The sequence below is a fragment of the Littorina saxatilis genome, linkage group LG17 (genome assembly GCF_037325665.1).
Source record: "Littorina saxatilis isolate snail1 linkage group LG17, US_GU_Lsax_2.0, whole genome shotgun sequence".
NCBI classification, from domain to species: domain Eukaryota; kingdom Metazoa; phylum Mollusca; class Gastropoda; order Littorinimorpha; family Littorinidae; genus Littorina; species Littorina saxatilis.
In genome coordinates, this window is record NC_090261.1 from 39,670,102 (window position 1) to 39,694,169 (window position 24,068).

The 24,068-nt window shown below is 42.0% G+C and overlaps 1 protein-coding gene across 1 annotated transcript in view; it reads left to right on the forward strand.

The window, feature by feature from the left end:
• LOC138952720 (protein decapentaplegic-like) overlaps positions 1–24,068 on the forward strand; it is an 82,987-nt gene that overhangs the window by 53,624 nt on the left and 5,295 nt on the right. The window contains exon 2 of the mRNA XM_070324431.1: positions 22,549–23,436. Coding sequence (XP_070180532.1) covers positions 22,549–23,436 — 888 coding nt within the window. The remainder of the gene's footprint in view (positions 1–22,548; positions 23,437–24,068) is intronic.

Consider the following 24,068-nt stretch of genomic DNA (forward strand, 5'->3'; position numbering starts at 1 on the left):
ATTACATTTGTGTCTTTGCAATGCAGTGCGGAAATCACGATGGGTTTTAGCCTGTGCACGTTGAAGCTAAAACGCATTAATCGCAAACAAAGCAGAGAAGTTGATGTCCGAGTTTGATGCATGTCTACACTTGCGCAATGAATGCCCATAAAAAAAACCAGAAGGCACGTGTCACCTTTGTCTCCGTGTGACGCGCAGTGTGGCAATCATCAACGGAAGTTAATAAAGAAAATAAGGGAATGACACGATATGAACATAATTTATTGTTGCATAGGCAATATAATGGCATTTCTTGTTTCTGTTCTTTGTCTGATGATGTGTGTGTGTGTGTGTATCTGTCAGTCTGTTTCTGTTTCTCTCTCTGTCTCTCTCTCTCTCTCTTTCTTTCTGTCTCTTTCTCTCTGTCTGTCTCTGTCTGTCTCTCTCTCTCTCTCTTTCTTTCTGTCTCTTTCTCTCTGTCTGTCTCTGTCTGTCTCTCGGTCTCTCTCTCTCTCTCTCTCTCGGTCTCTCTCTCGGTCTCTCTCTCTCTCTCTCTCTCTCTCTCTCTCTCTCTCTCTCTCTCTCTCTCTCTCTCTCTCTCTCTCTCTCTCTCTCTCTTGTCCATTCCTCGTCCGGTCAATCACGCCTATGTGCTCTTCCACTTTGTCAGTTTTTCTTTCTTTTGTTTTGTTTTTTCATCAACACAGAAGTGATCATTTGTGTGTGTGTGTGCACACAGAAGGAGAAGGAGAAGACGAAGACGAAGACGAAGACGAAGAAGAAGAAGAAGAAGAAGAAGATATTCTTAGCCTTCAAAACCTCTCCGGACTTGGAGAGTGTCCGTGCCCCGGCCCTGCAGGATCCCTTTTGTCTGTGTCACGTCGTGTTGTCCGTCTGACGCAGACGGGCAGGAATCCCTCTCCGCCTCACCTCAGCACGTTTCGGGGTTTGAACCCCGCTCCGTTTGCACTCGCTGCGACAGGGTCACTGTGGCCATGTGGTTAAACAGGAGCAACCCAAACGACGACCTGAATGACTTTTTTGGCGGATGGGGTGGGGGATGTTGAGGACATTTGGGGGGGGGGGGGGGGCGATGACTTTTGTGAATGACAGGATGCTTTCGCCTTCTATGCAGTCCGAGGACTTTTCCTGAGCAACCCAACGACGAACGGAATGACTTCTGTTTTAAAACAGCCGGGACGAGGGGGGAGGGGGGGGGGAGGGAAGAGATAGGGGGAGTGGGAGGCAAATGAGTTTGTGAATGACAGGATGGTTTCTCATCCTACGCAACACCGAGGACCTTCACGGAGTGACACCGGATGGACATGAAAACATGTTGTCATCTGAAACGAAAAATCGGCTCTAATTGTTTACACATGACTTGACAAAGATGAACGTTTGAGGAACTTGGCCGGTTCAGTCCTAAGGGACATCAAGAAAATAGATTTTACAGTTATTGCTATTATCATTAGTTGTAGTTTGGGTGGGTAGTTTGAGTGGTAACGCACTTGCGCTCGGAAGCGAGAGGTTGCGAGTTCGACCCTGGGTCAGGGCGTTAGCAATTTTCTCCCCCCCTTTCCTAACCTAGGTGGTGGGTTCAAGTGCTAGTCTTTCGGATGAGACGAAAAACCGAGGTCCCTTCGTGTACACTACATTGGGGTGTGCACGTTAAAGATCCCACGATTGACAAAAGGGTCTTTCCTGGCAAAATTGTATAGGCATAGATAAAAAAAAATGTCCACCAAAATACCCGTGTGACTTGGAATAATAGGCCGTGAAAAGTAGGATATGCGCCGAAATGGCTGCGATCTGCTGGTCGATGTGAATGCGTGATGTATTGTGTAAAAAATTCCATCTCACACGGCATAAATAGATCCCTGCGCCTTGAGTCCGAGTCTGGAGATACGCGCGCGATATAAGACTTCATATAACGTAGTAGTAGTTGTATTCCCCGTGTAAATCCCGCATCTTTTAAATCAACCTTGACATTCTGCATTACATAATTATACCGTCACTGGATTCACAAGTTCATACGGGACATGAAGAGATAGTTCGGTTTAAAACCCTATATTTAACATGACCTGGAAACTAATTTCGCAGGAACCTGAAACGGATAGTTAATTGTTTGCAGTGACAGAAATGTTTTCGGTGACATGACCACCATGCAAGAAGACCTGAACTATACACGCTACGTAAATTTGCTTCAGAGTCAGAGTCAGGGGTTGTTGGGTTGGACTCTTGACAGCGAGCAGGCATGTCAACTGAACGGCCACGTGCGTCGCAGCCAGCGAGTGTTTTAACGAGAGCCGAGGAATGTCTGTGCACCTGTGATGTGACTCATTCGCTGCTCCTGTGTGTGACACTGGCTCGCCTTTTGACTTGTGTGCTTTTTTTGTCATACCTGTAAGACAATGCTAGTTGTCTTATTTGGGGGTCCTTGGTTCTCTGCCTTTGCTGCGCTGCTTGAAAGTCTGATTGCGGTCAGGGTATGTTCTGTGTTGTTAGCTGGCTGGGTGGGTTGTTGCCTGTTTCTCTGTGGTTTGAATAAAAAGAGTTTAGTTGTTTTGTTGTGCATTAATCATGCAATACATAACAGTAGGCTGGGCTGGCAGCAAGCAATTGTTAGTGTAAACTTTGCATAAATAGAAGCGGAATGTTCAAGCACAAGTAAAGTCATACACAAGTGTTTTAATGAATCTCTCTCTCTCTCTCTCTCTCTCTCTCTCTCTCTCTCTCTCTCTCTCTCTCTCTCTCTCTCTCTCTCTCTCTCTGCTCCCCTCACCCGCCCCCCTCTCTCGCCCTTCACACCTACATGCCCATCATTTATACTACACATAAACATACTCATTGCTTTTTTCTTGCCGACTCACAAAGACACAACGCCTTCCGCAAAGCTGTTAACGCGCCCACACGGACACGCCGGTAATCGCAGTTTAATTTACAACTGTCTTGCCCCTCGAGTTCTTCATTTCTCTTTCTGCAAGAGGAGCTTTAATGGCTCATGTCAAGCGGTCACTAAAGTGAACACTAGCAACTCGACTTAGCGACGAGAAAAAACCAGGACTGTACCAGTCATGCTGTTTGTGGCAAGGATAGATCTGATTAGAAATAACAAGTCGCGTAAGGCGAAATTACTACATTTAGTCAAGCTGTGGAACTCACAGAATGAAACTGAACGCACTGCATTTTTTCACAATGACCGTAGTCCGCCGCTTGTGCAAAACGGAGTGAAACTGACGAGCCTGTTCAGCGCGGTAGTGGTTTCGCTGTGCTGCATAGCACGCTTTTCTGTACCTCTCTTCGTTTTAACTTTCTGAGCGTGTTTTTAATCCAAACATATCATATCTATATGTTTTTGGAATCAGGAACCGACAAGGAATAAGATGAAATTGTTTTTAAATCGATTTTGGAAATTTAATTTTGATCATAATTTTTATAATTTTAATTTTCAGAGCTTGTTTTTAATCCAAATAAAACATATTTATATGTTTTTGGAATCAGGAAATGATGTAGAATAATATGAACGTAAATGTGGATCGTTTTATATTAAAATAAAATTTATTACAATTTTCAGATTTTTAATGACCAAAGTCATAAATTAATTTTTAAGCCACCAAGCTGAAATGCAATACCGAAGTCCGGCCTTTGTCGAAGATTGCTTTACAAAAATTTCAATCAATTTGATTGAAAAATGAGGGTGTGACAGTGCCGCCTCAACTTTTACAAAAAGCCGGATATGACGTCATCAAAAGTATTTATCGAAAAAAAGAAAAAAACGTCCGGGGATATCATTCCCAGGAACTCTCATGTCAAATTTCATAAAGATCGGTCCAGTAGTTTGGTCTGAATCGCTCTACACACACACACGCACAGACAGACAGACACACACACACATACACCACGACCCTCGTCTCGATTCCCCCTCTATGTTAAAACATTTAGTCAAAACCTGACTGCATGTAAAAACGAGGAAAGGGGATCCGGATAAGCGGGAGAGAACAAAATAAAAAGATCGAAGAATACAACAATTGTGTTATTTTCAAGCATCACAGAGTAATATAAAGGTGCCGCGAGGGCGTACAACCATCATCATCATCAGGATATATTAATGTCCTACAGGCAATCATATTTTTGGCCTCCTAAGGACAGGAATGGGGTTATATGTTAAAAGGCGTACAACTTAACTTTCTCTCAGTTATATAAAGGTGATGACGTGGTATTTTCCCCTAGCACGTCTTCAAAGAATTGACCAAATGTAACGAAGAAAGGAGGAAAGAACAAAACCAAGAAAACAAAGGAGCAACTAGGTGCCCTGTGTGTCCAAAACTATGAGGGCATTGTACGTATGTCGGACGGCGTAGAGGCCGTTTGTCACCGCCGTTGTCAGCATATCATGTCCAGTGACAGAAGCCGGACAGTGGCCGTGGTCCGCGGCACGTGGATCCGTCATCTGCCGGACACGCGCAAAGTCCGAACTGACCGCTATAAAGCCAGTGGGTGGACAGTATCGCTAGCGAGCGGCCAGTGAGGGCCTTATAATTATAGGCAGATCGCCGGATGATACGAACTGTTCTTTGTTTTTGTTGTTTGTTTAATCAATAAAATAACTAAACCCATTCCTGTCGGCTTCCGAGACAACTCGTTTCGTGATCATATTGAAGTCAGTCTTTGCTGTCAGCTTAAGATGTTGAGAGAGAGTGGGGGGAGGCAAGAGATCTGTTCGCCTGTCTGTCTGTCTGTCCTACTGTTTCTGTCTGTACGTCAATCTGTGTCTGTCTGCCTGTCACACTTTGCTGGCGTGCAATGCATAATATAGACAGGCACGTGTTGCGGCTTACTTTACCTTATAAAACTGTACTTCATGACGTCTATAGAAGCTCTCTCTCTCTCTCTCTCTCTCTCTCTCTCTCTCTCTCTCTCTCTCTCTCTCTCTCTCTCTCTCTCTTTTTCAGTGAGGTCCTGGGTCGTTAGCACGCCATGGCTGACAGACAACAGTTTATGTTGCAGTCCTTTTCCTGTAGTCTTGGGGGGTCTTTTACCTGTAGACTGACACTGACTATCACAGTCATAAACTGTCCGCGCGTGACGGCTCGGGACTGATGTGTCGGCTGCTCGCTGGATCCTGGGGATGTACGGAACAGTCATCGTCGTTAAGCACTTGCTTGATGATTTGGCGGGGGGGGGGGGGGGGGGGGGGGGGGGGGGTTGATGGTCAAAAATACCGAGTCTCTGGGAGTTTTGAATGAATTTACATGTACCGTTGCACGTCTATGTGTTTGTATCTGCTTCTCGGAAGCTGCATTTTCACCCTTTGAACTGTATTTTCGGCAAATGGACGCATGGCTACTGCTGCCACCTAGGACATTGACTCTCAATTTCATCGTATCTCTTTCACTCCAACTGTACTATCGCTCAGTTCATCAAGTTGCCCGTCAAGACTTCAATGGTTTCAAGAACGTCAACACTCTGAGGGAAATCAGGGAAATCAGGTCTTAGATCAGTTGGAGTATTGAGATGTCCGATTTGAGGTGATTGTGAATAGAAAATCTGTTTGAGATTCGTTTTAAATCAGGGATTTATAAAACAACGTTACACTGTTGTTTCAAGACTTAACTAATTTACGCCGGTTGTGGTATCCACATCTAATTTAACCTTTTGCCCAACAGTGGAAGCTGGATACAAAATACAGCGCAGCAAGTGGTTTAGAAAACACGCCATTTTAATTTTTGTACTCCGACGGCGGCAGAAGCTCAAGTCTAACTTCTGTGGCTGCCGCTGCTGTCGCTCCTGCTCCTGTTACATACCTGGCGGACGTCCGATAATCACCTTTCGCAGACCATGTGCACGCAATATGTAACTTGAGTTTAAGCGATGAACTTATGCAAGCAAAATGTGCAGTGTATGACGACATAAATCTTTAAAGAAAAAAACAGCCATTGATTCACCTAGGAAAAAAACAGAAAAACAAAAAGTAAACACCCTCGTCGCGCCTGTCAAATGTCAAGACTTCACACAGCACGTTACCATTATTATCACTGGTGTATCTTTTCATGGCTACAGTGGCAATTTTCCGCCTCGTTTCGGCAACACAGGTGGGGAGAAAGAAAAAGGCAAACGTATCGACAAAAGGTTCACAAGAGCGTACACGTTTGTGTAGGTATGTCAACTTGCGCACTACTTTAAATCCTACGCTTCCGCTTTTGCGCGAACGAGGTGGATATAAACTTGGGTTTGAAAGACAGAGCGCTAAACCTCCTCCCCTAATACCCCATCCGCCCCACCCACCCCCTACCGACCCTTCTTTCCGCAACCCCCTTTTCCGTCTAAAAATGTAGAGCGTCTTTATGAACTGTGGATTTTCCCATTTCACAGTGAGACAGTCTGGCTAGCCGAGACTCATTGTGTATTCATACATCCTGTGCTTTTAGCGTGGCGCGCAGCGGCGGAGATATATTGTTATTGAATTGTAACGTGCCTGATAATGGCATTTAGCCCTCATCGGATTACAACCGTCTGTTGATTCAGATCATCGCTTTTAAAAAACGTCTGTGTACTTACCGACTGCTGTGACACCGTGAAGAGAATTCGCGGACATTGTTTTGTGTCTGCGGATTGGAGCTCTTATTTGTTCCTCGTCACGTCCGAGATGTTAGGGCTGCTTTGTGCATGGCTTACACGATAGTTGACGACTAGTAGAAACACAGTGTGGTGGTGCACTAAACGTTTACCGTCTGGGTGACTTCTGTGGCTGATCCTGTTACGTCAATACACTGACACTGGGGACATAATTTGCTTTCCGGCCATGGTAAGAAATTGTCTTCATTGGCGGAAGAAAATAACAGCGCATTTGCAAATTTCTCATTGCACATTTCAACTTGATTTGCGGACGTTGCGAAGAGATGGGGGTAAATGAGAAGGGGGAGCATTCCAAAAACGATAAGAACGTACAAGGACACTGTGTTTTTTCAGTAATTTGGTTGATGGCTGAATAAGTGTTATAGCAGCTATAGTGTTATCCACAACATTTCTGGTATTTTACTGGTGTATTTTGGAATACCGGAAAGTGAAGAAATATCCAGCCGTTCAGTCCCGTGTCAGTTTAGCAATATTGCTCGATTACATTCAACTTTGACAAGCTGTCGTGTCACATTGCCTTGTTTCTGTCGGTGAACTCCAGCGGGTTACACGAGTTCGATACAGCATCGATCTTATTCTTTGTCTTTTTCTCGACCCACTCTTCAAAGACTATTCACATTTAAGGCGTATCACGGTAGAAGGTTCTTTAAACTCAGTATTAATCTGTTTCAACAAGTTCAATGCTTTTCGCTGCCACTGAACTAGCGCTGAGGGAGTTTTAGGTGCGTTCATCGTTATGTCACCGTTTTGAGTCAAGATCAGATCGACATCACGGGTAATACCTAACTCTTCATTAGTTCTCGTCTTCCAGGTCGAAGTATAAGTTTGCAAGAAAAGCTAAATACCAGAAAATGCGAGACGTGCATTCCAAATCGATTATTCATAGAATTAGCAGACTCAGTCAGCTTTGCTTATAGACCGTATCCCTGGAACCCCCCGCGGGTTAGGGGGAGTCCCATATTGGTTGGGACGAGAAAGAATTTACCGCGATGCTCCCCAGCATGTCGTAAGAGGCGACTAACGGATTCTGTTTCTCCTTTTACCCTTGTTAAGTGTTTCTTTGATAGAATATAGTCAATGTTTGTAAAGATTTTAGTCAAGCAGTATGTAAGAAATGTTAAGTCCTTTGTACTGGAAACTTGCATTCTCCCAGTAAGGTAATATATTGTACTACGTTGCAAGCCCCTGGAGCAATTTTTTTATTAGTGCTTTTGTGAACATGAAACATTTAACAAGTGGCTCTATCCCATCTCCCCCCTTTCCCCGTCGCGATATAACCTTGAACGGTTGAAAACGACGTTAAACACCAAATAAAGAAGAAAGTATCCCTGGATTTCCCAGACATAACAGCCGCGCCCTTCACCATTAAGGAACAGTAAAAAGAAGTAGAAATATCCTGTCGTTGTGACAGAAGTACGATTACCATCACGCCCACTCGCCAGTAATCGTTTTCTTCCCGTTGTCTTCTTGGTCTTTGTTGACTGCAATCGCTCGCTTCGAGTCGCGGCAGGCTCAGCTCGGCGCTTTGTTGGGCATTGCTTAGTGTTTTCTTTGGCAGCCTCACAATATACATTGTACAACTAAACGTTTTGAGGGCAAATTTTAGTCGCAGCATGCGTACATGAATTATTTCGAAGTTTAAGCTGAGCTTCTCTTGTAGACCATTGATGACCAAATATCCAGAATGCACTGTTTTCCGGTGTGTCAGTTGTCTCGACCAGCGCAAGATTTCCTTCCATCTTGCTTAGTTTACATCAAGAAATTGTACCGGATTTTGTCAACAGATTTTAACACTAGTATTTGGTTTCATTTGTACCAGTTCCTAGAAATAGGAAACTGGTCTAGTCCTGTCTCGTGATTTGTTTAATTAGGAGTGGGATTCAATCTACTTGCCATCAGTTGTAAGCGTGGTAATATGAAATACTGCGAATTGGTAGTTGCCTTGTCGTCGCTAATTATATTGCAATCCACTCACAAAAGAAATGTAAGTTAATGGAACGTTCCATTTTTTAATAAAGAAGACATTTAATGTGAATGCTTTGTTTTGACAAAACTTAAACGTCCAATTAACTTCCATTTCTTGGTGTTTTTGGTTTTCTTTATTCTGGATTTGGGTACCTGAGCAGTCGGTCTGTATTTGGATGTATATTGCGAACGTATTCTTTCTTCTTTTTAGGCCGCTTTGTCGATGTTCATTGTCTCGACTGAGCAGCTACGCATTATACAGCTAACCTAAAGATGTTCTAGGCTAAACGTTTTGCAGGTCCGCTATGTCGATACCTTTTGTCTTGGGCCGCAAACGTTTTAGCAGGCCGCTTTGCTTGCTTTGTGCCTTCGCAGATTAGTCCCTCCGTGACAACGGCTCACCCGCCAACGTTCTCCTCGGCGTGGGAGGTGGGGGTGTAGCGAAGTTTCGGGTGGGTTTAGGAGGGAGGGCGCTGTTTGGACAGTCGACGGAGGGGCCTCCGTGGCGCCAGCGGACCCACCCTTCGTCTGTCGTCTCCCCCCAAAACTGCTGTCCTCGTCACCGCCTGAGAACGCGCGCACGTAACTTGCGTGGTTGTTGGTGGGGACTGTGCTGTGGGCTTACTACTACATTTTAGTGGGAGTCACTATATAGTCATAGTTTGTGTGCGACTGTTTTGGAATTTTTGGAAAAGTGGGGAAAACCTCCCTGTTATATATGGTAAGCTTAAAGCGGAAGCCGGTATTCCGCGTGCCCGAGTCAAGTAACGCGTAGAAGTCTCTGTGTCTGTTCAATAATGAACAAGTCGCGTAAGGCGAAAATACAATATTTAGTCAAGTAGCTGTCGAACTCACAGAATGAAACGCAATGCCATTTTACTCGTAGCATCGTCAGGCCACCGCTCATGGCAAAGGCAGTGAAATTGACAAGAAGAGCGGGGTAGTAGTTGCGCTAAGAAGGATAGCACGCTTTTCTGTACCTCTCTTTGTTTTAACTTTCTGAGCGTGTTTTTAATCCAAACATATCATATCTATATGTTTTTGGAATCAGGAACCGACAAGGAATAAGATGAAAGTGTTTTTAAATTGATTTGGACAATTTAATTTTGATAATAATTTTTATATATTTAATTTTCAGAGCTTGTTTTTAATCCGAATATAACATATTTATATGTGTTTGGAATCAGCAAATGATGGAGAATAAGATAAACGTAAATTTGGATCGTTTTATAAATTTTTATTTTTTTTTACAATTTTCAGATTTTTAATGACCAAAGTCATTAATTAATTTTTAAGCCACCAAGCTGAAATGCAATACCGAACCCCGGGCTTCGTCGAAGATTACTTGACCAAAATTTCAACCAATTTGGTTGAAAAATGAGGGCGTGACAGTGCCGCCTCAACTTTCACGAAAAGCCGGATATGACGTCATCAAAGACATTTATCAAAAAAATGAAAAAAACGTTCGGGGATTTCATACCCAGGAACTCTCATGTCAAATTCCATAAAGATCGGTCCAGTAGTTTAGTCTGAATCGCTCTACACACACACACACACACACACACACACACACACACACACACACACAGACACACACACGCACATACACCACGACCCTCGTTTCGATTCCCCCTCGATGTTAAAATATTTAGTCAAAACTTGACTAAATATAAAAAAGTACTGGGTGAAGGATGTAGTGGTTTGTCAAGTTCTGTGAAGAGACACATCACATGTGAAATTACACGTTTGTTGTGATGACCTCTCGAATTGCAACTCGGGTTTGTGTTCAACTTGTTCAGTAATTAGTACATGCTTCAGTGCTAGGTTGTTGTTTTTCTTTAAAAAAAAAAAAAAAAAGATTCTGGAATTCCTTCGTTGTGTTTAACGGAAATTGATGTATAACGTGTTGTTTTTTTCATTTGTGAGATAATAATTGCTGTTCTTCAGTAAAGAGGTGTAACATTTTAAATTTTCATTTTTACATTTAGTCAAGTTTTGACTAAATGTTTTAACATAGAGGGGGGAATCGAGACGAGGGTCGTGGTGTATGTGTGTCTGTCTGTCTGTCTGTCTGTCTGTCTGTCTGTGTGTGTGTGTAGAGCGATTCAGACTAAACTACTGGGCCGATCTTTATGAAATTTGACATGAGAGTTCCTGGGTATGATATCCCCGGACGTTTTTTTCATTTATTCGATAAATAGCTTTGATGACGTCATATCCGGCTTTTTGTAAAAGTTGAGGCGGCACTGTCACACCCTCATTTTTCAATTAAATTGATTGAAATTTTGGCAAAGCAATCTTCGACGAAGGCCGGGGTTTGGTATTGCATTTCAGCTGGGTGGCTTAAAAACTAATGAGTGAGTTTGGTCATTAAAAATCGGAAACTTGTAATTAAAATTATTTTTTTATTAAAGGATCCAAAAACAATTTCATCTTATTCTTCGTCATTTTCTGATTCCAAAAACATATAGATATGTTATATGTGGATTAAAAACAAGCTCTGAAAATTAAAAATATAAAAAGTATGATCAAAATTAAATTTCCGAAATCGATTCAAAAACTATTTCATCTTATTCCTTGTCGGTTCCTGATTCAAAAAACATATAGATATGATATATTTGGATTAAAAACACGCTCAGAAAGTTAAAACGAATAGAGGTACAGTAAAGCGTGCTATGAAGCGCAATCGCTACCGCGCCAAACAGGCTCGTCACTTTCACTGCCTTTTGCACTAGCGGCGGACTACGTTCAGTTTCATTCTGTGAGTTCCACAGCTTGACTAAATATAGTAATTTCGCCTTACGCGACTTGTTTTACATTTAGTCAAGTTTTGACTAAATGTTTTAACGTAGAGGGGGGAATCGAGACGAGGGTCGTGGTGTATGTGCGTGCGTGTGTGTGTCTGTCTGTGTGTGTGTGTGGAGCGATTCAGACTAAACTACTGGACCGATCTTTATGAAATTTGACATGAGAGTTCCTGGGTATGAAATCCCCGAACGTTTTTTTCATTTTTTTGATAAATGTCTTTGATGACGTCATATCCGGCTTTTCGTGAAAGTTGAGGAGGCACTGTCACGCCCTCATTTTTCAACCAAATTGGTTGAAATTTGGTCAAGTAATGTTCGACAAAGCCCGGACTTCGGTATTGCATTTCAGCTTGGTAGCTTAAAAATTAATTATTGACTTTGGTCATTAAAAATCTGAAAATTGTAAAAAAAATATTTTTTTTATAAAACGATCTAAATTTACGTTCATCTTATTCTCCATCATTTGCTGATTCCAAAAACATATAAATATGTTATATTTGGATTAAAAACAAGCTCTGAAAATTAAATATATAAAAATTATTATCAAAATTAAATTTTCGAAATCAATTTAAAAACACTTTCATCTTATTCCTTGTCGGCTCCTGATTCCAAAAACATATAGATATAATATGTTTGGATTAAAAACACGCTCAGAAAGTTAAAACGAAGAGAGGTACAGAAGAGCGTGCTATCCTTCTCAGCGCAACTACTCCCCCGCTCTTCTTGTCAATTTCACTGCCTTTGCCGTGAGCGGTGGACTGACGATGCTACGAGTATACGGTCTTGCTGCGTTGCATTGCGTTCAGTTTCATTCTGTGAGTTCGACAGCTACTTGACTAAATGTTGTATTTTCGCCTTACGCGACTTGTTTTTAAGTGTCATTGTAACTTTTTTACGCGAACACAATATAGAAATAAAAAACATAACACTAAGAATATGTGATTTAGACGAGTCGAAGTTTGCTGTCAGATATGCGTGCATATTGATTAACACAGAGAGCGATGAGACGGGTTCTGGCGTCGGTCTGCAAAAAACATGTTTTGCAATTGTGATCATTAATTGTCTCCGGCATCACTCAGAACGGTTTTGTCTGCCGGCATTAAGATCTGTCGTCTGCGCTTGGGTCCTCGTTCTTCTTCAGTAAAGAGGTGTAACATTTTAAATTTTCATCTTTTTTTTTTAAGTGTCATTGTAACTTTTTTGCGCGAACACAATATAGAAATAAAAAAAATAACACTAAGAATATGTGATTTAGACGAGTCGAAGTTTGCTGTCAGATATGCGTGCATACTGATTAACACAGAGAGCGATGAGACGGGCTCTGGCGTCGGTTTTGCAGTTGTGATCATTAATTGTCTCCGGCATCACCCAGAACGGTTTTGTCTGCCGGCATTAAGATCTGTCGTCTGCGCTTGGGTCCTCGTTCTGCTTAAAGACAAAGTCCTTCCTGTGTAAACGATTCGATTCACCATCTCAGATCTAACCAGCTTTTTTCTTCTTCTTTTTTTTTTTACATTGTATAATTAAGGCTATCCCTCCACTTCATTAGGTCTACGCATACCAAAACCCAACAGCCGGCCAGTATACATTCTGTGCCGATTAGGATTTCTTTTATTGTGAAATACTTTCTTAAATGCACGAGTGTCAATCTTGGATATATATATATATAAACTAAAACTAAATGATTACCCGCTTCGCCGGGTACCGGCTTCGCCGGAAAGAAGTAGAACCGAATACCAGGCTGCGCCTGGGACCCGGCTTTGCCGGATGTACGCCGGCTTCGCCGGCGCACGAAGGAAAGGAGATAAACGCGCAAAACACTGGAGACCTTCTAAAAATAGTAACGTGCAGTGACCTTCTAAAAATAGTAACGTAGTAACGGGAATATGGATTGACGCCACACGGAGGAAGGGAGATAATCGCGGCTGAAAACACTGGAGAAGATAAGGAAGAGTTACTGGTAGTGGATCCAGACCAAAAACAAAAAAAAATCGGTTCAGCGCGCACAGCGCTGCGCGCTGAGAGCACGTGTTGAAATATCTCATCGATGAGGTTGTGTCCGGGGTGTAGCTGAATACGGTGTCCAAATTTGAAAAAGATCCACCGAGAACTGTGGCCGTGCATCGCGAACAGACAGACAGACAGACACTAGTCGTATATATATATAGATTCATGAAATATGTCCAACTCTGCTAAGGACCCAAGCATTCATGATGTTTAATTTATTTTAGGTATGTTTCAAAGTGTAGGGATGGTCTTATCCCATACTGTAAGAAGTCTGGGCAGATCTCAGACAGTGAACAGAAGTGTTTACAAGTGAAGGATTGTTGCCTTTTATTTCCATATCCGCGTCTGAAAGGCCCATGAGGGTTGTTCATCTTATCCTTAAAAAGGAAACACATAAATTTACCATTACCCCGCCCCCCCCCCCCCCCCCCTCTCTCTCTCTCTCTCTCTCCTATGAGGTATATATATATAAGGGCCACGACATGCCTTTCCTTAGTCACGTAAACCTCATTCCGATTCTTTCAGCGGCTGATGAACAAGAGAGAACTTTTATGAAACACGCACGGGTTTTTCCATCAGTTGATGCGTTAATACCATTGTGCTGTGATGACTGAGTATGTTTTCAACGACTGATGAACAGAGAAAAGAACTAGGTGTATGAAGCACACACGAGGATTCTTTGTCAGCGGACGAGTTATTAACATTGTTTTGTGATGTTGTTTCAACGACTGATTAGCAGAGAACAACTTGCATTCACAGGGATTCGTCATCAGGGGATTAATAACATTGTGCTGCGATGACTCGAGCATTGTTTCGACGATTGTTTCGAGAGAACATCTTGGTGTGTGAAACACACTGGTATTCTTTACCAGCAGGATGCATGTATAACACTGTGTGCAGTGATTACTGAGTATTGTTTCAACACTTAACTTATTACCAGTGAACGGTTTTGGTGCACGAAACACACACGGAATCTTCACCTTCATCAGTGAATGCATGAATAACATTATGATGTGATGCCTACTGGACAATGTTTGTACCAATGTCAGTATGAGCGTTGATTCAAACGAATGATTAACAAGGAACTACTTGGTGTATGAACCCAGATACAATCTTCATCTTCATCTGTAGATGCATTTATAACATTGTGATGTGATGATTTCAGAGCAATGTTTCTACGAATGTGACTGAGCATTGTTTCAACGAATGATTAACAGGGAACAGAACTTGGTATATATGAAACACATCTTCATCAGTGGATGCACTAATAACATTGTGCTGTGATGACTGACTGTGTTTATTATGTCTCATCAAGAGGCACGTGCATGATAGTTGTTGGCATCCACCACGGGGAATACTTGCACGCCCGAGCGAGCCGGCTGCGTCGTTTTGGCATGAGATGGATGTTATGAGGTACATATTGCACATCTTTAGTTTCGCATGCACGCGTACGTCGCCGGTTTTGCGTTGTCTTTTGCTTGGTATATGCCCACGTGTGCTATTGTGAACATCTCTGTCAGTCCTTTTATCTTCTTCGTTGGGTTTATTTTCTGTAAGTATGTATTTACGTGCAATTTGATGTGCTGGTGGGGTTTTTTTTGTTTTGTTTTGTTTTGTTTTTGGTTACGATCATATATGTGACCCTCCACCACGGAATGAGTCGCATGGCACCTTTGCATGATTTTTATATTTTTTACATATTCATAAAGAGTTTTTTATGCTCTATCCAGTGGTGAAAACCGTTTTAGAAAAGAGCGAAAACTGTTTGAGTTATAAGCCTGTGACTAAGGTGACCCTCACACTGTTACCAGACACTCCGCGGACTTATATTAAGCCTAGCGCAGAACCGCGCGAGGTGACATGCGACTCATTTCGTGGTGGAGGGTCACATATTGCCACCTGTTTTATTATTATTTAAACAAGCATTGTTTATTTATTTTATTTACACTTATTTATTTATGCGTATCTTTCTTTCTTTCTCTTATTCTTTTATGTCTTTATTTTGTATTGTTGTTGCTTCTCAGTCCTTTTATGATTTCACTGGTTTTTTTTATTTAAGATCTCCAAAATCTTAGTAAATAGGTCTGAAAGTATGAGCGGTCTTTAAAGGCACTGAACTTGTCAAATCCAGGTGCACGGAGCCCCTGGGGCTTTTGGTCATACCTCAGGCAGCTATCCGTTAGAAGAACTACCAAGTTTCATTGACTTGCACCCAAAGAGTGAAGAACTGCGATTTTTTTACGAATTAATTTCGTACTCGGACCCGGCTGGTCTTGACCTATTTTTGGATCTAAATTTAGATCAGGTAGATCACCACATCATGCACAAAAAGACACGTCACTAGCAAACTATGTCAGACATCATCATGAGTTTGTGTAAAACAAAATTGAGGCCGGAATCACTCAGTTGAATCGAACTCCGACCAAACACCAACGTAATTAGGTTAATTTATGCACTCGCGTGAACAAGAAACTGTCGAGCTTCACAGATGTCGTCGTTGGGTAGTTTTGGGTTTGTTTTACTGCCATAGGAGGATTTTTGAACTGTAAATGCACTCAGCTGCAACAAAAACGCAAAACGAAGGCTGTGAGCTGCACTGTGCCTTTAAAATAATTTGAAAGAAACGTACAGCCTTCATGGTAAAACTAAAGCAATCGAGGGAAGCAACCAGAAAGTCTCACAAACAGAAATGTTGTGTATTCTCAGTGTGTGCGTGTGTGTCTGTTTTACCTTATTTCTTTCATTCCTTCCTTTCTTTCGTTCTTTTGTTCTTTCTTTTTTCATCTCTCTCTCTCTCTCTCTCTCTCTCTCTCTCTCTCTCTCTCTCTCTCTCTCTCTCTCTCTCTCTCTCTCTCTCTCTCTCTCTCTCTCTCTCTCTCTTGTTTACTTTGTTGTTGATGTTTTGGCGTAGGTGTAGTTCAAGTTAATGCCTTCTGCTTCAAAAGCATGTAACAACAGAAGCATACTTTGGTTAATAACAACTACTCCAACAGCACACGAACACAAAACACGTACATTTAAAAAAAAAAAAGGCCTGACAATAAGTGTCAGCCAGTCTGAACCGTTGATGCACTCCTATTCAGATGACTTCCCCATGCAATGCCTTCCGCTTCAAAAGCATGTAACAACTGAAGCATACTTTGGTTAATAACAACAACAACAACAACAACAACAACAGCACACAAAACACAAAACACATTTAAAATAAAGTCCTGACAAAAAATGTCAGCCAGTCTGAACCGTTGATGCACTCCTATTCAGATGACTTACCCATGACATCAGCAACCGTCCATTACCGCCTGAAGCTATAAGATGGACAGGACAAACGACAGACAATGACAGCGGCTTGTGTCGACGTTCAGCCAAGGTTAATAATAAGGAGTTCGTCGTCGAAACACACTTAGTTGTAGTGATACATGATGAAAGGCAGTAGAAGTGAAAAATACTTGACGTCTTTAAAGTGCACACTAGCGTCATTCGGTGTACTTTGAAAGGTTTGTTTAAACACAAATTATACTTTGCACACGATAAGAAAGCTAGTCTTGCCTGTCCCTGTATCTGTCTGCTCTCTGTCTGTCTCTGTCTGTCTGCCCCCCCCCCTCTCTCTCTCTCTCTCTCTCTCTCTCTCTCTCTCTCTCTCTCTCTCTCTCTCTCTCTCTCTCTCTCTCTCTCTCTCTCTCGGCGTAGCCTTAAATCTTAATCCTTGTTAAATAAAGTTCATTCAATTCTCTCTCTCTCTCTCTCTCTCTCTCTCTCTCTCTCTCTCTCTCTCTCTCTCTCTCTCTCTCTCTCTCTCTCTCTCTCTCTCTCTCTATCTCTCTCTATCTATCTCTCACTTTTTTTCTCTCTCTCTCTTTCTTTCTCTCTCTCTGTGGATGTAAAAAAGCACATGTTTGCTTATGCCATTACCCTCGTTAATAAAGAATTTGTCATTCTCTCTCTCTCTCTCTCTCTCTCTCTCTCTCTCTCTCTCTCTCTCTCTCTCTCTCTCTCTCTCTCTCTCTCTCTCTCTCTCTCTCTCTCTCTTCTTCCACCCGATTCCTTTTTTTACAGGAAATTTATTCTGATGACCATTTTCAGTTTGAAAAAAATCATTTGTGCCCAAATAGAAATACAGGTGCCACAAACGGATCTCAGAGAAAACCATCATATGTATATTACAGTTTTAAAAAAAGAAGCTAAATCGGTTAATGAGAGGACCATTTGACAAAATACACAATGAAACAGTCGCAAGCATGGCGATCTGTAGATCTTTAATTAAAATGGGGAAACAACATAGATATATATATACAACCAACAGAGTTAATGACAAGACATAGAACGTGAAGGTTCTTTGTTAACTTTTAGGACCGATAGATAACGGTGCGTGAATGATGAAGGAAATCATTGAAAAAAGAAAGTAATTAATAAACGTTCTATTCATTAATTTTTGTTCCTTCTCTCTAAGATAGGTACCCATGATTGTCGGGTCATCCAGTTAAGCCTGTCTCCAAACGCACATCAGAATTGTCGTAAACTCGAGGAAGCGGCCGAGCGATCACAAACATAACGATTAGCATACGAAGGTTGGCATTTGCTTGTACACATCGTGTGACAACTCTCATGCGGAAGTGCGCCACAGCGCATGTTGTGATGACGTCTTACGACTGCCACCGCCGGGCTAGAACTTCCGGGAAACTCGGAGGCGTCAAGGTCAATGTTCGAAATGAGTTTCATTACTTATATGTTTTAGTATGCAATAAGCTTTTGGCTTTTCCATTTTACTGTATGAATTAATGTGATCATTTGACATTTCTAATTATTTCCGTGTTGAGACATGTGGATTTGATAACTGAGACATGTGGATTTGATAACCAGTACAACAGAATATGCATGAATATGAATAATCCGGGACATGCAGTTTCCTCCTTTTGTGTGTGTGAGAATTTTGTTTTATTTTGCGGCCGACGATGAAACAACAAACATACACATGAAAAAAACCCAGAGATTATTTCTATATATTATTTGACCAGATCTATGCAAAAATAGCGAAATAGGTGACGAAATGCACGCACTGTGTGCAAAGTAAAACGGACTTAAGAAAGTTGGCACTGAGAATAAAGCCATATTTTTGACATCTGATTTTTGGTGTTATTTTCACAATGGGTCTATCACTGCGACAAATGATTTCATTGAAGGATCGGCAACGCACTGTGGAATAATTGTTTTAAGAGTTTTGTTTGGAAGGGCGTAACAAGTTATACAGCTAACGGATGAAAGGATCGCAGACGGGGATGGAGGGAGTGCTGATTGTTTGGGTTTCAGTGGTGGTGGTTACAAATCATACCCACAGGCTAAGCTTGCAGCGTCAGATTTAGATAAATGTCTACCTGATTCAGGGCTTAATACGAGCCTTGCGAGGTAGCCCCCCGTGTACTTCAGATTCGGCCGGTGTAGTGGACGATGAGCTAGGTCTCGGAAACTGATTGGCTTGTATATCCTCGCCCCGCAAGCGATGACCCACACAGCTCGTGGCACGAGGGCTGAACTATCGCCCTGACCTTCTCAAGTGGCCGCTGTGACGTAGCCAGGGAATGTCCGAGGAATCCGTCTGTCCACTTGACTGTGATCGATGTCCACTTGTGAGGTCACAGGATCGTCCGAGGCCCTATCGCTAGCATCACCCCTTGTAGCGTGTCTTGCTTGGCACCTTTCGATGTCACCTCTGTGGATTGACTGTTGAATAAGTTTTGTGGTTGTACTTTGTTTTTGTTCGTCCGTGGTTGTACTCTGATTTAAGGTAAAGAACATACAAAGAAAAACATCTTCGAACACCAACAAAAAAACAAAAAAAGTAAATATGCAAGCATGGCCTGAGTCACAAGAATGAGTTTTTTACCGGCTGCAACAGGTTTGTGTCGACGGATGTACTTTGCGTCAGTGTGAGTGTGTGCGCGCGCGCGTGTGTGTGTATGTGTGTGTGTGTGTGGGGGGGGGGCGAGAGAGAGAGAGAGAGAGAGAGAGAAGAGAGAGAGAGAGAGAGGTCACTTACAAAACATGTTTGCAATGTCTACCCATTATATCAGTCGATGTCGCTTCAAATTTGATTGTCAACAATACAAAGCATGGAGAATATTCCTCCGAGGGCAGGTGGTGATCAGAGGGAAAACAAAAGGAGGGATTGGCAAAAAGGTAGACACTTAGGGGGTGGGGGGTGGTAGAGGGGGTGAGCTAAGGGTGTTGGTGATTTGTTTGGAAGAGTGAAAGGGTGTCGAGGGGCAGAGTGGATGGGGGGGGGTGTGGGAGGTAGCAAAGGGGGCAATGTGCAGGTAGGTAGAGGGACAAGAAAGGTACTTGACATTGTCACTGAGTGAGCTGGATTCTTCACGGTTTGAATGTCGACGGTTTTCTTGTGAAACGTTTCTTGTGAACCATCACCTGTGAACCATCACCTGTGAGGAATTCCCGTACTGTTTACGACTGAGGACACGTGTGTACCGCTACGTACTACCTTATTTCTTTATCTTTGTAATGCTGCTACCTTATAACGTCGTATGCGTTTAAACTGCAAGCGAAAATGGACCATTTGTCTTGAAGTTTATTTGTGTATTAGTTGTCGAAAAAAGTTGTGAAATGCATCTAAGTTTTACAGCATTTGCAAATAATTTTGGGCGCACGTTTTTGTAAATATTTAAAAAATGCAGGTTTCCAGACTTGGACGGAGAACAATCTAAAACGAATAGTCAGCTCAAATACAAAAGCTTTTGTTTGTGTAAAATGCAATAAATGCCAACACCGTAATTAATTTGTGCGCTTATTTCGCTACAATTATAAAACGTGACACAAAGATTAGAATCGTTTTGACAAGATGTATGAAACAATTGTTGCCGCAGTACAGTTGTATTTATTTTCTTGGTGTTTTTGTTTTGTTTGTTTGATGGTGTGTTTGTTTGTGATTGTTGTGTTTAGTTGTTGTTTTGTTCTTGTTGTTGGAGTTTGTTGTTGTTGCTTGTTTGTTTGTTTCTTTCTTTCTTTGTTTTGCTGGTCTGTTACAGACGGTTCACAGACAGCCTATTAATTTGAAGTTGCGTATAACAAAACCCTGAAATATTGTATCGACGAAAATCGCAATGAACATCGTTGGTGGCAATATTACCATCTTCCATCCTTTTCACTGGATGATTGAGGAAACAGAATATGCACCCAGCCGAGTTCATGCCTTCTTAGAGGAAGTAACGAGCCGTAAAAGAAGATTGTTGTTGATTTTGTTACTTAAGGTGTGTGGTCAATGACAGACAGCGGTTTGCTGATGTTCTTTTAAGCTGGGGATTGGCTCCAAGTGTTTTATCACGCTTTCACGCTGTTCAAGTCAGCTTTTCATTCATGAGTTTGTCTGGTGAAAGGATGTGTCCTTTGTGTGTATTATCTTGCTTCCTCTGTCTCTCTCACTTTCTGTCGTTCTGTGCTTATTATAACTTTTTGTTCAGGTGGTTCTCTTTCCCGCAGAACAAGATTTTGTGTGTGCGTATTTGTTCTTGCTGCTTTAAATTTGTAGTTATTGCTTTCTCACTCGGTTCTGTCGTTGATCACTTTGTATCCTTAGCAGATTATGACTTTATTCAGTTATTCTGCATAAAAACAGAAATGCTGGAGAAAAACTGTTTGTTTCTGTTATTCTGCACAAAAAAAACAGAAATGCTGGAGAAAAACTGTTTGTTTCTGCATAATGTCATCTTTCGCGAGAGCAACGTTTTTTTCTGCAGTAAAACAGTTTTACTGCAGTAAAATTGAAATCAAGAATGCTGCAGTAAAACGGTGATGTTGTTTTACTGGAGAAAAACTTTTCACACTTTTTCTTCAGCATTTTGGCATTATTCAGTTATTTTGCAGAAAAACAGAAATGCTGGAGAAAAACTGTCTTTTCTGCAGCATTTCTACATAATGTCATCTTTCGCCGAAGCAACGGGTTTTTCTGGAGCAAAACATTTTACTGCAGTAAAATTGAAATCAAGAATGCTGCAGTAAAACAGTACTGTTACCGTACCTGTTTACACTTTTTCTGCAGCATTTTGTACTGGCTCATTATAATGTTGGAGCACGCGAGCCCCCCTCTGTCGAGAGATGGACTCATCCAGAATTACCAATAGCCTTCTGATTGGTACACTGCGGAACAAACTATTATACTATCCCAGGGGGCGACGAATACAAACGCTACTTTACAAGGTCGTTCGTTTTTCTCCAGAAAAACTGTCACAGACTATTTTGAAGAAAAAAGTTAATCGCAAAAATGCTGCAGAATACCAAGTAAACATTATGAGTCAGAAAAAACTGTTTTACTGCAGTAAAAAACGTTGCTTCGGCGAAAGATGACATTATGCAGAAATGCTGCAGAAAAGACAGTTTTTCTCCAGCATTTCGGTTTTTCTCCAGAATAACTGAATAATGTCATACTCCGCCAAGAGCCAGTACAAAATGCTGCAGAAAAAATGTAAACAGGTTTTCTGCAGTAAAACAACAGCACCGTTTTACTGCAGCATTCTTGATTTCAATTTTACTGCAGTAAAATGTTTTGCTGCAGAAAAAAACGCTGCTTCGGCGAAAGATGACATTATGCAGAAATGCTGCAGAAAAGACAGTTTTTCTCCAGCATTTCGGTTTTTCTCCAGAATAACTGAATAATGTCATACTCCGCCAAGAGCCAGTACAAAATGCTGCAGAAAAAATGTAAACAGGTTTTCTGCAGTAAAACAACAGCACCGTTTTACTGCAGCATTCTTGATTTCAATTTTACTGCAGTAAAATGTTTTGCTGCAGAAAAAAACGCTGCTTCGGCGAAAGATGACATTATGCAGAAATGCTGCAGAAAAGAACGGTTTTTCTCCAGCATTTGTCTTTTCTGCAGAATAACTGAATAAAGTCATAATCCGCTAAGGATTACTTTGTAGACTTCGTATCGTCATCATAAACTGTTTTCAACATTTGTATGAAACGTGATTGTGTCTACTCTTAAGTTGTCTTGTTGTTGTTGTTGTTGTTGTTGTTGTTGTTGTTGTTGTTGTTGTTGTTGTTGTTGTTGTTGTTGTTGTTGTTGTTGTTGTTGTTGTTGTTGATGCATAATTGATGTATTATTTATATGGACACTATTTCCTAAAGAAACTATTTTCTCTGTGTGCAGGCGTCCAGTCCAGTATGGTTGTGAGCTGCCGGAAGTGGCTGGTTGTGCTGCTACTGCTGGTGCTGAGTGTGCTCCCTGCTAGTGTTCACTCTTCATCCTCATCGTCATCTTCATCGCCGGGGTCCTCATCGTCCTCCTCCTCCTCCTTGTCGTCGTCATTGTCACATTCCTCGTCGTTGGCTTCATCTCCATCGCTAGATGACGAGTCATCGCTGCCGTTGTTAGTCGTCGACGAGGATTTATCATCATCATTGCTGCAGTCATCGTCAGCTGATTCTTCTCCTCCGTCGTTAAATTCAGTGTCGAATGTAAATAAAGCGTCCAAATCTACAGTCGAGTCACTGTCTGTGAAAACCGCGTCAGATTCTGTGAATCATCCTTCGTCATCATCGTCTTATGTGAACTCGCAGTCTGCTGCTTCGGTGGATTCTTCTTCCTTTACCAGTGCACCAGCAAAAGCATCTCACGACAATGTAGATAGTCCTCATATATCGCAGGCGTCAGACACCCCGTCATCATCATCGCATCACACGTCATCATCACACTCGTCATCAGTGACGTCACAATCGACGTCACAATCCACACCCACAAAAATTGCGCAGGAGGCAAATCACCACAAAAGGACTGTGGATTCCTCACGCAGACCTAGGCCTCCATTGCGGGACAAACGTGTGTTGAAAGCGGTGGAGAAAAGCCTTCTGGGGGCACTGGGACTAAAGTCTCGACCGAGGGCTATTGGCGAGAGCTCTGTGCCTCCTTACATGGTGGAACTGTACCGGAGACAGCTGACCAGAAAGTCGCCCTTCACGGCCGTGGAAAGCCCCTTCCTCAAGGTTGCGGGGCGAGAGAGCGTCGCTGCCAACACAGTGCGAAGCTTTCACCATACAGGTGGGGTTGAAAAACGAGTGAAAAGTGTGTGTGTGTGTGTGTGTGTGTGTGTGTGTGTGTGTGTGTGTGTGTGTGTGTGTGTGTGTGTGTGTGTGTGTGGAGAGAGAGAGAGAGAGACAGAGAGAGAGAGAGAGAGAGAGAGAGAGAGAGAGAGAGAGAGATCTTTGTGTGTGTATTTTCGCCTGTCTTTCACAACTATTTTCAGCTCGAGATAGGATAGTAGATTTCTTTATCATTGATTGATTGGTTGATTGATTGATATGTGGACAATAGGTGTTGATTTTAATTCGAATTTGCCAATTTAGGGGCTTACTCACATTCTTTGTAAAAATGGTTTAGTCCTTCGCCAATAACCACGCGCTGTGCGGCAGCTATCGCTTCTGTGTACACCGAGACATTAAAATATTCATTCACAACATTCTCATTCTACAAGTCACTGTTATCGCTCCGCTTTTCATCACGTTGACTTGTGGCATGTAGCACTCGAAATGCCTTTGACCGATCACAATGTCGTTGGAAAATAGAATGTTGATGTCGAAGTTTGCCTAATAGATAAGAGTGACGAGTGCTGCGCTAACACTACTACACGAAATATTTGTCATGAGAAAAAGTTTAATTCTTGCCAGCTACTT